At 55.7% G+C, this 13,934-nt stretch overlaps 1 protein-coding gene across 1 annotated transcript; it reads right to left on the bottom strand.

Moving 5' to 3' along the window:
• Positions 1-1,744: 1,744 nt before the first annotated feature.
• LOC138746623 (uncharacterized) lies at positions 1,745-12,175 on the bottom strand. The gene is made up of 4 exons (XM_069904912.1): positions 12,132-12,175; positions 8,794-9,074; positions 2,919-3,188; positions 1,745-1,857 (listed from the first exon to the last, which is right to left on the bottom strand). The coding sequence occupies exons 1-4, from the start codon at positions 12,173-12,175 to the stop codon at positions 1,745-1,747; spliced, it is 708 nt and encodes a 235-aa protein (XP_069761013.1).
• Between the last annotated feature and the right edge of the window lie 1,759 nt (positions 12,176-13,934).

Raw genomic sequence — 13,934 nt, 5'->3', positions numbered from 1 at the left:
GGAGGGAAAGGGAGATCAGGGGAGATGGAGAGAATGGGAAATGGAAGGAAGGGTAGGTCAGGGCAGATGTGAGGGAAGGGTCGGTGGGGGTAAGGTGGAGGGAAGGGGAAGTAGAGGGGATGTAGAGGGAAGGGGAGGACAGAGTGTAGGGAGAGGTGGGGGATGTGAAGGTGAAGAGAAGGGTAGGTGCAAGGAAGGGGCAGTATGGGGAGAGGTGGAGGGATTGTAAGTGTGGAGGGGAGAGGTGGAAGGAAGGTGAGTTCAGGGGAGATAGATGGATGGGAAATGCAGAAGGGAGAGGTGGAGGGAATGGGAATTCCGGAACGTGGTGGGAAGGGGAGGTGGAGGGAAGGGGAGGTTGAGGGGAGAGGTGCAGGGAAGGGGTCAGGGGAGAGGTGGAGGGATGGAAAGTGCGCAGGGGAGTCATGGATGGAAGCGGAGGTCAGTGGGAAATGGTGGGAAAGGGAACTCATGGGGAGTTGAAGGGAAGCGCAGGTGGAGGTAATGAGAGGTCAGGGGAGAGGTGAGGGAAGGGAGGACGGGAAGAGGTGAAGGCAAGGGGAGGTCAGAGGGATGAGGAGGGAAAGTGACATCAGTGGAGTGGTGTAAGGAAAGCGAGGTTGACGGGAAGATGGATGGGAGGGGAGATCAGAGGGGAAATTGAGTAAGGTGGATATGAAGAGAAGGGGAGGTCAGAGGGGAGGTGGAGGGAAGGGGAGGTGGAGGGAAGGGGAGGTCGGTAGAGATGGAGTTCATGGGAGGTGGACTTCGGGGGAGGTTGAGAGAAGGGGAGGTCCGGGGAAGGTGGACGGAAGGTGAGGTCAGTGGGTGGTTGAAGGAAGGGGAGGATGGGTGGAAGATGGAGGGAAGAGATCAGAGTGGAAGGGGAGGTCTTGGAGGCCACAGAATGAAAGGGTAGATGAGAGGAGAAACGTGGTGGGAAGGGAGTCATGGGGGTTGTGGAGAGAAGGGGACATCAGAGGGGTGATGGAGGAAAGGGGGAGAGGTGGAGGGAAGGGGAGGTCATGGGGGGTGGAGGGTAGGAGCATTCAGGTGTGAGGAGTGGGAATGGGTGGTCAGAGGGGGAAATGAAGGATGGAGGGCAGAGGCAGAGGTGAGGGAAGTGGATGTCATGGGAGAGGTGGAGGGAAGGGTAGTTCAGAAGGTAGTTGGAGGGAAGGGGTGGCAAGGGGGAGGTGGAGGGAATGGAAGTAGAGTGATGGTGGTTGGAAGGGGAAGTTGGGGGTGGCGGAGGGAAGGGGAAATCAGGGGAAAGTTGTAGTGAATGGGAATTCGGGGGGAGGTAGATGGAAGGTGAGGTTAGAAGGGGAGGTGGGGGGATGGGGAGGTGAAGAGAATGTGGTCAGAGGGGAGAGGGAAGGGTAGGTCAGTGGAAAAGTGAAGCAGAGGTCATGGGAGAGCTGGAGGGAAGGAAAGTGCAGAGGATTAAGGTGTAGGGAAGGCAAGGTCAGGGGCGGTGGAGGGAAAGGAAGAGCAAAGGGGAGAGGTGGAGGGAAAGGGAGGTTGTGGGAGAGGTGGAGGGATGGGAAGGTCAGGTGAGAATTGGAGTGCAGGTGATTTCAGTGGGTGGTGGAAGGAAGGCGAGGTAGGGGTAAGATGGATGGAAGGGGCGATCAGGGGCAGTTGGAGGGAATGGGAGGTCAGGAGTGAGGTGAGGGATGGGTGAATGGGGGGAAAGGTGGAGGGAAGGGAAGGTCACGGGGTAGATGGATGGAAGGGGAGGTTACAGGGGAGGTAGAGGGAAAGGGAGGACAGAGGGGAGAGGTGAGGGGAGGGGAGGTCGGGAGAGGTGCAGCGAAGGCGAGGTCAGAGGTGGAGGTGTAGGGAAGGAGAGGTCTGGGAGAGGAGGAAGAAAAGGGGGTCAGGGAGAAGAGGAGGAAAGGGGAGGTCAGGGAGAAGTGGAAGGAAGGAGAGGTGAGGGTTAGTTGGAGGGAAGGGGAAGTCGGAGGGAGAGTATCGAGCGAAAGGGATGTCGGAGTGAGAGGTTGAAGGAAGGGGAGTTCAGCTGGGAATGCAGGGAAAGGGAGATCAGATTGGAAATGGAGGGAAGGGGAGGTTGGAGGAGGAGGGAAGGGGAGGTTGGAGGAGATGTAGGGAAGTGGACGTCGGGGATAGATGAATGGAAGGGGTGCTTATGTGGAGGTGAGGGAAGTAGAGGTCGGGGAGTTTTGGAGGGAAGGAAAGGTCAGAGGAGAGGTAGAGGGAAGGAGAGGTCTGTGGGGAGAAGTGGACGGAAGGGGAGGTCAAAGGGGAGATGGAGGAAAGGAGATTTCAAAAGAGAGGTGGTGGGAAGGGGATGTGGGGGAGGTGGAGATCTTGGAGATGCAGGGAAGGGGAGGTCAGCGGAGAGGTGGAAGGATGGAAAGTGCGGAGGGGTGAGTTGGAGGGAAGAGGAGATGTGGGAGGTGGAGAGGTGTGGATGGAGAGAAGGGGATGTTAGTGGGGGAGGTGGAGGATGTGAAGGTGAAGAGAAGGGGAAGTGAGAGGGGAGGTGCAAGGAAGGGGCGGTATGGGGAGAGGTGGAGGGATGGAAAGTGTGGAGGGGAGAGGTGGAGGGAAGGTGAGGTCAGGGGAGATCGATGGACGGGAACTGCAGAGGGGCAAGGTGGAGGGAATGGGAGTTCCAGGAGATGGAGGGAAGGGGAGGGGAGGTGGACGCAAGGGGAGGTGGAGGGTAGGGGAGGTGGAGGGAAGGGGAGTTTAGAGAGGAGAGGTGCAGGGAAGGGGAGGTCAGGGGACAGGTGAAGTGATGGAAATTGCGGAGGTGAGTCGTGGATGGAAGTGGAGGTCAGTGGGAAATGGTGGGAATGGGAGGTCAGGGGAGAGGTGAGGGAAGGGAGGTCAGGAAGAGGAGGAGGCAAGGGGAGGTTAGAGGGATGAGGAGGAGGGAAATTGACGTCGTGGGGTGGTGTAAGGAAAGCGAGGTTGAGGGGAAGATGGAGAGGAGGGAAGATCAGAGGGGAAGTTGGGGTAAGGTGGATATGGAGAGAAGGGGAGGTCAGAGGGGAGGTGGAGGGAAGGGGAGGTCGGTGGAGGTGGAGTTCGGGGGAGGTGGACTTCGGGGGAGGTTAAGGGAAGGGGAGGTCCGGGGCAGGTGGACGGGTCAGGGGGGTGGTTGAAGGAAGGCGAGGATGGAGGGAAGAGGAGATCAGAATGGAAGGGGAGGTCTGGGGGCCACAGGATGAAAGGGTAGATTGGAGGAGAGTCGTGGTGGAAAGGGAGTCATGGGGGTTGTATAGAGAAGGGGACAACAGAGGGGTGATGGAGGAAAGGGGAGTTCGGGGGAGAGGTGGAGGGAAGGGGAGGTCATGGGGAGGTGGAGGGTAGGGGAGTTCAGGGGTGAGGAGTGGGAATGGGGGGTCAGAGGGGGAAATGAGGGGACAGAGGCAGAGGTGAGGGAAGTGGATATCATGGGAGAGGTGGAGCGAAGGCGAGGTCAGAAGGCAGGTGGAGGGAAGTGGTGGGAAGGGGCAAGGTGGAGGGAATGAAAGAAGAGTGGTGGTGGTTGGAAGGGGAAGTCGGGTGTGGCGGAGGGAAGGGGTGTTCAGGGGAAAGTTGTAGTGAATGGGAATTCAGGGGGAGGTGGATGGAAGGTCTGGTCAGAGGGGAGAGGTGGACGGAAGGGTAGGTCAGTGGAAAAGTGAAGCGGAGGGGAGAGCTGGAGGGAGCGAAAGTGCAGAGGATTGAGGTGTAGGGAAGGCAAGGTCAGGGGAGGTGGAGGGAAAGGAAGAGCAGAGGGGAGAAGTGGAGGGAAAGGGAGGTCATGGGAGTGGTGGAGGTATGGGGAGGTCAGGGGAGAGTTGGAGTGCAGGTGAGTTCAGGGGTGGTGAAAGGAAGGCGAGGTAGGGGTAGGATGGATGCAAGGGGTGATCCGGGGAGGTGGAGGGAATGGGAGGTCTGGGAGTAGAGGAGGAAAAGGGGGGGTCGGGGAGAGGTGGAAGGAAGTGGAGGTGAGGGGAGGTGGAGGGAATTGGAAGTCAGAGGGAGAGTATGTAGGGAAATGGATATTGGAGTGAGGAGTAGAGGGAAGGGAGTTCGGGTGGTGGTTGAGGGAAGGGGAAGTCAGGGGTAATGCAGGGAATGGGAGGTCAGATTGGAGGTGGAGGGAAGGGGAGTTTGGAGGAGGTGTATGGAAGTGGACGTCGGGTGTAGATGGATGGACGGGGTGATTGTGTAGAGCTGAGGGAAGGAGAGGTTGGGGGAGTGTTAGAGGGAAGTGGAGGTCAGAGGAGAGGTAGAGGGAATGAGAGGTCTGAGGAGAGAAGTGGAGGGAAGGGGAGGTCAAAGTGGAGAAAGAGGAAAGGATAGTTCAGAAGAGTGGTGGTTGGAAGGGTAGGTGATGAAAAGTGGAGGAGAGAGGGGAGATGTAGAGGGAAGGGGAGGTCGGGGAGAGGTGGTGTGATGGAAAGTGCAGAGTGGTAAGGTGGAGGGAAGGGGAGGTCAGGGGAGATGGTGGGAAGGGAACAGCAGAGGGGAGAGTTGAAGGGAAGGGGAGGTCGTGAAGGTGGAGAGAAATGTAGGTGGAGGGAAGGGACGTTAGAGGGGGAGGTGGGGGATGCGAAGGTGAAGAGAACGGTAGGTGAGAGGCGAGGTGCACGGAAGGGATGGTATGGGGAGAGGTGGAGGGATGGAAAGTGCAAAGGGGAAAGATGGAGGTAAGGGGAGCTCAGGGGAGATGGATGGAAGGGAACTGCAGAAGGGAGAGGTGGAGGGAATGTGAGTTCCGGGAGGTGGAGGCAAGGGGAGGTGGAGAGAAGGGGAGGTGGATGGATGGAAAGTGCAGAGGGGAGTGGTGGAGGGAAACGGAGGTCAGTGGGAAATGGTGAGAAGGGGAGCTCAGGGGGAGGTGTAGGGAAGCACAGGTGGAAGTAATGGGAGGTCAGGGGAGAGGTGAGGGAAGGGAGGTTGGGAATAGGTGGAGGAAAGGTGAGGTTAGAGGGATAAGGAGGAGAGAAAGTGATGTCAGTGGGGTGGTGTAAGGAAAGCGATTTTCAGGGGAAGCTGGAGGGGAGGGGAGATCAGAGGGGAAGGGGTAAGGTGGATATGGAAAGAAGGGGAGGTCAGAAGGGAGGTGGAGGGAAGGGGAGGTTGGTGGAGGAAGAGTTCGTGGGTGGTGGACTTCGGGGGAGGTTGAGGGAAGGGATGGTCCAGGGGAGGTGGAGGGAAGGTGTGGTCAAAGGGGTGGTTGAAGGAAGGCGAGGATGGGAAGAGGAGATCAGAGTGGAAGGGGAGGTCTGGTGGCCACAGGATGAAAGGGTAGATTAGAGGAGATACATGGTGGGAAGTGAGTCATGGGGGTTGTGGAGAGAAGGGGACATAGGAACATAGGAACATAGGAAGTAGGAACAGGAGTAGGCCAAAAATGGCCCATCGAGCCTGCTCCGCCATTCAATATGATCATGGCTGATCTAATTTATGACCTAATTCCACCTACCTGCCATCTCCCCATATCCCCTAATTCCTCTATCATGTAAAAATTTATATAACCGAATTTTAAATATGTTTAATGAGGCAGCCTCAGCCACTTCCCTGGTTAGAGAATTCCAAACATTCACTACTCTCTGAGAAAAAACTATTTTTCCTCATCTCTATCCTAAATCTACTCCCCCGAATCTTGAGACTGTGTCCTCTCGTTTTAGTTTCCCCGGCCAGCTCAAAAAACCTTCCTACATCTATCCTATCCATACCCTCATAATCCTATATGTTTCTATAAGATCTCCTCTCATTCTTCTGAACTCGAGCGAATACAATCCAAGACGATTTAATCTTTCATCATAAGTCAACCCCTTCATCCCAGGGATCAACCTAGTAAACCTCCACTGGACCGTCTCCAAAGCCAGTATATCCTTCCTCAAATATGGAGATCAGAACTGGACGCAGTACTCCAGGTGCGGTCTCACCAGTACCTTATACAGTTGCAACATTACCTCCCTACTCCTGAATTCAATTCCTCTAGCGATGAAGTCCAACATTCCATTTGCCTTCTTAATAACCTGCTGCACCTGCAACCTAACTTTTTGCGATTCATGCACAAGCACTCCCGAGTCCCTCTGCACAACAGCATGCTGTAGTTTTTCACCCTTTATATAATATTCAGCTCTTTTATTTTTCTTGCCAAAGTGGATAACCTCACACTTACTAACATTGTACTCCATCTGCCGTTCCACTCATCCAGCTTAACTATATCCCTCTGCAGATTCGCCACATCCTCATTACAATTTGCTCTTCCACTCAATTTGGTGTCATTCGCAAACTTGGCTACACCACATTTTGTCTCCTCCTCCAAGTCATCAATGTAAATGATGAACAGTTGTGGGCCTAACACTGACCCCTGCGGCACCCCATTTACCATTCTCTGCCAACCTGAAAAACTCCCATTTATCCCGACCCTCTGCCTCCTGTCAGACAACCAATTTTCAATCCAGGCCAATATACTTCCCCGGACTCCACTTTCCTGTAACTTACTGATAAGTCTTTTGTGTGACACCTTATCAAACGCTTTCTGGAAATCCAAATATACAACATCAACCTGTTCCCCTCTATCCACCGCACCCATTATATCCTCAAAGAATCCTAACAAGTTTGTCAAACAAGATCTTCCCTTTCTAAAACCATGCTACGTCTGCCTGATTGAACCTTTACGTTCCAAAAGTTTCACTATTTCATCTTTAATGACGGCTTCAAGCATTTTTCCAACCACAGACGTCAAGCTAATTGGCCGATGATTTCCAGTCTTCTGCCTACATCCCTTCTTAAAAAGTGGCGTGACATTTGCTGTCTTCCAGTCTGCCGGGACCTGCCCAGAATCCAAGGAATTGTGGTATATGACCACCAATGCATCAACTATAACTTCTGCCGTTTCCTTCAGAACCCTTGGATGCATATCATCAGGACAAGGTGATTTGTCTGGCTTTAGTCCCATTAGTTTCTCCATCATTACTTCCTTTGTAACAACTATTTTCTCAAGGGGTGATGGAGGAAAGGGGAGTTCGGGGGAGAGATGGAGGGAATGGGAAATCATGGGGAGGTGGAGGGTAGGGGAGTTCAGGGGTGAGGAGTGGGAATGGGTGGTCAGAGGGGGAAATGAGGCGTGGAGGACAGAGGCAGAGGTGAGGGAAGTGGATGTCATGGGAGAGGTGGAGGGAATGGAAGTAGAGTGGTGGTGGTTGGAAGGGGAAGTCAGGAGTGGCAATGGGAAGGGGTGCTCAGGGAAAAGTTGTAGTGAATGGGAAGTCAGGGGGGAGATGGATGGAAGATGAGGTTAGAGGGTGAGGTCGGGTCAGATACAGCAATGAGCTCTCTGAACCCTTCTCCATTAACAATGGCATGAAGCAAGGCTGTGTTCTCGCACCAACCCTCTTTTCAAACTTCTTCAGCATGATGCTGAAACAAGCCATGAAAGACCTCAACAATGAAGACGCTGTTTACATCCGGTATCGCACGGATGGCAGTCTCTTCAATCTGAGGTGCCTGCAAGCTCACACCAAGACACAAGAGCAACTTGTCCGTGAACTACTCTTTGCAGACGATGCCGCTTTAGTTGCCCATTCAGAGCCAACTCTTCAGCGCTTGACGTCCTGTTTTGCGGAAACTGCCAAAATGTTTGGCCTGGAAGTCAGCCTGAAGAAAACTGAGGTCCTCCATCAGCCAGCTCCCCACCATGACTACCAGCACCCCACATCTCCATCGGGCACACAAAACTCAAAACGGTCAACCAATTTACCTATCTCGGCTGCACCATTTCATCAGATGCAAGGATCGATGGAGATAGACAACAGACTCGCCAAGGCAAATAGCGTCTTTGGAAGACTACACAAAAGAGTCTGGAAAAACAACCAACTGAAAAACCTCACAAAGATTAATAATACAGAGCCGTTGTCATACCCAAACTCCTGTTCGGCTCCGAATCATGGGTCCTCTACCGGCATCACCTACAGCTCCTAGAACGCTTCCACCAGCATTGTCTCCGCTCCATCCTCAACATTCATTGGAGCGACTTTATCACCAACATCGAAGTACTCGAGATGGCAGAGGCCGACAGTATCGAATCCACGCTGCTGAAGATCCAACTGCGCTGGGTAGGTCACGTCTCCAGAATGGAGGACCATTGCCTTCCCAAGATTGTGTTATATGGCAAGCTCTCCACTGGCCACTGAGACAGAGTTGCACCAAAGAAGAGGTACAAGGACTGCCTAAAAAAATCTCTTGGTGCCTACCACATTGACCACCGCCAGTGGGCTGATATCACCTCAAACTGTGCATCTTGGCACCTCACAGTTCAGCGGGCAGCAACCTCCTTTGAAGAAGACTGCAGAGCCCACCTCACTGAAAAAAGACAAAGGAGGAAAAACCCAACACCCAACCCCAACCAATCAATTTTCCCTGCAACCACTGCAACCGTGTCTGCCTGTCCCACATCGGACTTGTCAGCCACAAACGAGCCTGCAGCTGACGTGGACATTGCCCCTCCATTAATCTTCGTCTGCGAAGCCAAGCCAAAGAAAAAAGAAAAAGGATGGAAGATGAGGTTAGAGGGGGAGGTGGAGGGACAGGGAGGTGAAGAGAAGGTGTGGTCAGAGGGGAGAGGTGGAGGGAAGGGTAGGTCAGTGGAAAAGTGAAGCGGAGGTCATGGGAGAGCTGGAGGGAAGAAAAGTGCAGAGGATTGAGGTGTAGGGAAGGGGAGGTCAGGGGAGGTGGAGGGAATGGAAGAGCAGAGGGGAGAAGTGGAGGGAAAGGGAGGTCGTGGGAGAGCTGGAGGGAACGGGAGGTCACGGGAGAGTTGGAGTTCAGGTGATTTCAGGGGGTGGTAGGGGTAAGATGGAGGGAAGGGATGATCAGGGTGAGAAGGAGGGAATGGGAGGTGGAGGGAAGGGGAGGTCAGGGGTGAGGTGAGGGAAGGATCGGTCGGGGGAAAGGTGGAGGGAAGGGGAGGTCGGGGGTAGATGGAGGGAAGGGGAGGTAGAGGGAAGTGCAGGACAGAGGGGTGAGGTGAGGGAACGGGAGGTCGGGAGAGGTGAAACGAAGGTGAGGTGGAGGTGTAGGGAAGGATAGGTCTGGGAGATTAGGAGGAAAAGGGGTTTCAGTGAGAGGTGGAAGGAAGGGGAGGTGAGGGGAGGTGAGGGGAAGTCGGAGGAAGAGTATGGAGGGAAAGGGATATTGGAGTGAGGGGCAGAGGTAAGGGAATTCGGGTGGTGGTTGAGGGAAGGGGAGGTCAGGGGTAATGCAGGGAAGGGGAGGTCAGATTGGAGGTGGAGGGAAAGGGAGGTTGGAGGAGGTGTAGGGAAGTGGACATCGGGGAGAGATGGATGGAAGGGGTAGTTGTGTGGAGGTGAGGGTAGGAGAGGTTGGGGGAGGGTTGGAGGGAAGGGCAGGTCAAAGGGGAGATGGAGGAATGGAGAGCTCAGAAGCAAGGTGGTGGGAAGGGTAGGTGGAGGATGTGGAGGTTGTGGAGGTGGTGGGAAGTGGAGGATAGAGAGGGAGGTGGAGGGATGGGGTGGTGAAGAAAAGTGGAGGTGAGGTGAGATGTGCAGGGAAGGGGAGGTCAGGGGAGATGGAGGGAAGGGAATGGCAGAGGGGCGAGTTGAAGGGAAGGGGAGGTCGTGAAGGTGGAGAGAAATGTAGGTGGAGGGAAGGGATGTTAGAGGGGAGGTGGGGATGCAAAGGTGAAGAGAAGGGTAGGTGAGAGGCGAGGTGCACGGAAGGGATGGTATGGGGAGAGGTGGAGGGATGGAAATGGCAGAAGGGAGTGATGGAGGCAAGGGGAGGTCAGAGGGATGAGGAGGAGGGAAAGAGAGGTCAGTGGGGTGGTGTAAGGAAAGCGAGGTTGAGGGGAAAATGGAGGGAAGGGGACATCAGTGGGCAAGTTGGCGTAAGGTGGATTTGGAGAGAAAGGGTGGTCAGAGGGGAGGTGGAGGGAAGTGGAGGTCAGTGGAGGTGGAGTTCGGGCGAGGTGGACTTCGTGGGAGGTTGAGGGAAGGGGAGGTCTGCAGGATTTGCACGGAAGGTGAGGTCAGGGGGGTGGTTGAAGTAAGGCGAGGATGGATGGAAGATGGAGGGAAGAGGAGATCAGTGTGGAAGGGGAGGTTTGGGGGCCAGAGGATGAAAGGGTAGATCAGAGGAGAGACGTGGTGGGAAGGAAATCATGGGGGCTGTGAAGAGAAGGGGACATCAGAGGGGTGATGGTGGCAAAGGGAGTTCGGGGGAGAGGTGGAGGGAAGGAGAGGTCATGAGGAGGTGGAGGGTATAGGAGTTCAGGGGTGAGGAGTGGTCAGAAGGGTAAATGAGGGGTGGAGAACAGAGGCAGAGGTGAGGGAAGTGGATGTCAGGAGAGAGGACAAGGGAAGGGGAGGTCAGAAGGCAGGTGGAGGGAAGGGGTGGGAAGGGGAGGAGGAGGGAAGCAAAGTCGAGGGGTGGTGGTGGGAAGGGAGTCGGGGAAGGGAAGGGGAGATCGAGAGAAAGTTGTACTGAATGGGAATTCAGGGGGCAGGTGGATGGAGGTAGAGGGGAGGGTCGGTTGGGGGGAGTTCAGGGGGTAGATGGAGGGAAGGGGAATTTAGAGTGGAGGTAGTGGGCAGGGGAGGACAGAATGAAGGTGGAGGGGAGGGGAGGTCGGGGAGAGGTGTGGGAATGTGAGGTCGAGGAGAGGTGAAGCGAAGGCAAGGTCAGTGGGGGAGGTGAAGGGAAGGGGAAGTCTGGGAGAAGAGGAGGAAAGGGGAGGTCAGAGAGAGGTGGAAGGAAGGGGAGGTGAGGGGTAGTTGGAGGGAAGGGGAAGTTGGAGGGAGAGTATGGAGGGAAAGGGATGTCGGAGTGAGGGGCAAAGGGAAGGAAGTTCGGGTGGTGGTTGAAGGAAGGGGAGGTCAGGGGGAATTCAGGGAAGGGGAGATCAGATTGGAGGTGGAGGGAAAGGGAGGTTGGAGGAGGTATAGGGAAGTGGATGTCAGGGGTAGATGAATGGAAGGGGTGCTTGTGTGGAGGTGAGGGAAGAAGAGTTCAGGGAGTGTTGGAGGGAAAGTGAGGTCAGAGGGGAGGTAGAGGGAAGGAGAGATCCGAGGGGAGAAGTGGAGGGAAGGGGAGGTGAAAGGGGAGATGGAGGAAAGGAGAGTTCAGAAGAGAGGTGGTGGGAAGGGGAGGTGGGTGACGTGGAAGTCATGGAGATGCAGGGAAAGGGAGGTCACGGGAGAGGTGGAGGGATTGAAAGTGCGGAGGGAGTGATTTGGAGGGAAGGGGAGGTCAGGGGAGATGGAGGGAAGTGAACGACACAGGGGAGAGTTGAAGGGAAGGGGAGGTCGGGGAGGTGGAGAGAAGTGTAGGTGGAGGGAAGGGGATGTTAGAGGGGGAGGTGGGGATGTGAAGGTGAAAAGAAGGGGAAGTGAGAGGGGAGGTGCAATGAAGGGGCGGTTTGGGGAGAGGTGGAGGGATGGAAAATGCGGAGGGGAGAGGTGGAGAAGGTGAGGTCAGGGGAGATGGATGAATGGGAACTGCAGAGTTTAGAGGTGGAGGGAATGGGAGTTCCGGGAGGTGGTGGGAAGGGGAGGTGGAGAGAAGGGGAGGGGAGGTGGAGGCAATGGGAGGTGGAGGGAAGGGGAGTTTAGAGGGGAGAGGCGCAGGGAAGGGGAGGTTAGGGGAGAGGTGTAGGGATCGAAAGTGCAGAGGGGAGTCGTGGATGGAAGCGGAGGTCAGTGGGAAATGGTGGCAAAGGGAGCTCAGGGGGAGATGGAGGGAAGCACAGGTGGAGGTAATGGGAGGTCAGGGGAGAGGTGAGGGAAGGGAGGTCGGGAAGATAAGGAGGCAAGGGGAGGTCAGAGGGATGAGGAGGAGGGAAAGTGACGACAGTGGGGTGGTGTAAGAAAAGCGAGTTTGAGGGGAGGGGAGATCAGAGAGGAAGTTGTTGTAAAGTGGATATGGAGAGAAGGGGAGGTGGAGGGAAGGGGAGGTCAGTGGAAGTGGAGTTCGTGGGGGGTGGACTTCGGGGAGGTTGAGGTAAGGGGAGGTCTGGGGGTGGTGGACCGAAGGGGTTGGTTGAAGGAAGGCAAGGATGGGTGGAAGAGGAGATCAGAGAGGAAGGGAAGGTCTGGGGGCCACAGGATGAAAGGGTAGATCAGAGGAGATACGTGGTGGGAAGGGAGTCAAGGGGGTTGTGGAGAGAAGGTGACATCAGAGGGGTGGTGGAGGAAAGGGGAGGTGGAGGAAGAGGTGGAGAGAAGGGGAGGTCAGGGTGAGGTGGAGGGAAGGGGATTTTAGGGTTGAGGTGTGGGAATGTGTGGTCAGAGGGTAAAATGAGAAGTGCAGCTCAGAGGTGAAAGTGAGGGAAGTGGATGTCAGGATAGTGGAGGAAGTGGAGGTCAGAAGGCAGGTGGAGGGAAGGAGGTGGGAAGGGGGAGTTGGAGGCTATGGGAGTTCAGGGGTGAGGTGTGAGAATGGATGGTCAGAGGGGGAAATGAGGGGTGGAGATCAGAGGCAGAGGTGAGGGAAATGGATGTCATGGGAGAGGTGGAGGGAAGGCAAGGACAGAAGGCAGGTGGAGGGAAGGGGTGGGAAGGGGAGGGGAAGGGAATGGAAGTAGAGTGGTGCTGGTTGAAAGGGGATGTCGGGAGTGGTGGATGGAAGGGGATGTCGGGGGTTGTGGAGGGAAGGGGTGCTCCAGGGAAAGTTGTAGTGAATGGGAATTCAGGGGGGAGGTGGATGGAAGGTGAGGTTAGAGGGGGAGGTGGAGGGATGGGGAGGTGAAGAGAAGGTGTGGTTCGAGGGGAGAGGTGGAGGGAAGGGTAGATTAGTGGAACAGTGAAGTGGATGTCATGGGAGAGCTGGAGGGAAGGAATGTGCAAAGGATTGAGGTGTAGGGAAGGGGAGGTCAGGGGAGGTGGAGGGAAAGGAAGAGCGGAGGGGAGAAGTGGAGGGAAGGGGATGTCAGGGTAGAGTTGGAGTGCAGGTGAGTTCAGTGGGTGTTGAAAGGAAGGCGAGGTAGGAGTAAGATGGAGGGAAGTGGTGATCAGGGGGAGATGGAGGGAATGGGATATGGAGGGAAGGGGAAGTCAGGGGTGAGGTGAGGGAAGGTTCGGTGGGGGAAAGGTGGAGGGAAGGGGAGGTCAGGGGGTAGATGGAGGGGAGGGGAGGTTACAGGGGAGGTAGAGGGAAAGGGAGGACAGAGGGGCGAGGTGAGAGAAGTGGAGGTTGGGTAGAGGTGAAGCGAAGGTGAGGTCAGAGGGGGAGGTTTAGGGAAGGGGAGGTCTGGGAGAGGACGAGGAAAGGGGGGGTCAGGGAGAGGTGGAAGGAAGGGGAGATGAGGGTGAGGTGGAGGGAAGTGGAAGTCAGAGAAAGTATGGAGGGAAAGGGATGTTGGAGTGGGGGGCAGAGGGAAGGGAGTTCGGGTGGTGGTTGAGTGAGGGGGATGTCAGGGGGAAATGCAGGGAAGGGGAGGTCAGATTGGAGGTGGAGTGAAGGGGAGGTTGGAGGAGGTGTAGGGAAGTGGACGTCGGCGGTAGATGGATGGAAGGGGTGGTTGTGTGAAGGTGAGGGAAGGAGAGGTCGGGGGAGTGTTCGAGGGAAGGGGTGGTCAGACGAGAGATAGATGGAAGGACAGGTCAGAGGGGAGAGGTAGAGGGAGGGTGAGGTCAGAGTGGAGATGGAGTTAAGCAGGTGATGGGAAAGGGCTGTAGGGGACGTGGAGGTCATGGAGATGAATGGGAGGTTAGAGGGGGAGATGGAAGGATGGGGAGGTGAAGAGCAGGGGAGGTCAGGGAAGAGGTGGAGGGATGGAAAGTGTGGAGGGGAGTGATGGAGGGAGCAGTAGGTCAGGGGAGATGGAAGGAAAGGAACAGCAGAGGGGAGAGGTGGAGGGAAGGGGAACTCGGGGAGGTGGAGGGGTGGAGGTGGAGGGAAGGGGAGGTTAGAGGGGAGAGGTGCAAGGAAGCAGA

The sequence above is a fragment of the Narcine bancroftii genome, chromosome 12 (genome assembly GCF_036971445.1).
Source record: "Narcine bancroftii isolate sNarBan1 chromosome 12, sNarBan1.hap1, whole genome shotgun sequence".
In the NCBI taxonomy this organism is placed as follows: domain Eukaryota; kingdom Metazoa; phylum Chordata; class Chondrichthyes; order Torpediniformes; family Narcinidae; genus Narcine; species Narcine bancroftii.
The sequence above is the reverse complement of the archived record's forward strand: the minus strand, read 5'-3'. Positions and strand labels throughout refer to the sequence as shown.

Bases quoted from the DNA above. Each gene is read 5' to 3' on its own strand.
- LOC138746623 (XM_069904912.1), bottom strand. From the start codon at position 12,175: ATGTCACCTTCTCTCCACAACCCCCTTGACTCCCTTCCCACCAC. The intron at 9,075-12,131 runs GTATCTCCTCTG...CTAATCTCCCAG, and splicing joins CTTGACTCCCTTCCCACCAC to ACCTATCCTTCCCTACACCT. The intron at 3,189-8,793 runs GTGACCTCCCGT...TGTGGCCCCCAG, and splicing joins ACCTGAACTCCAACTCTCCC to ACCTCCCCTTCCATTCTGAT.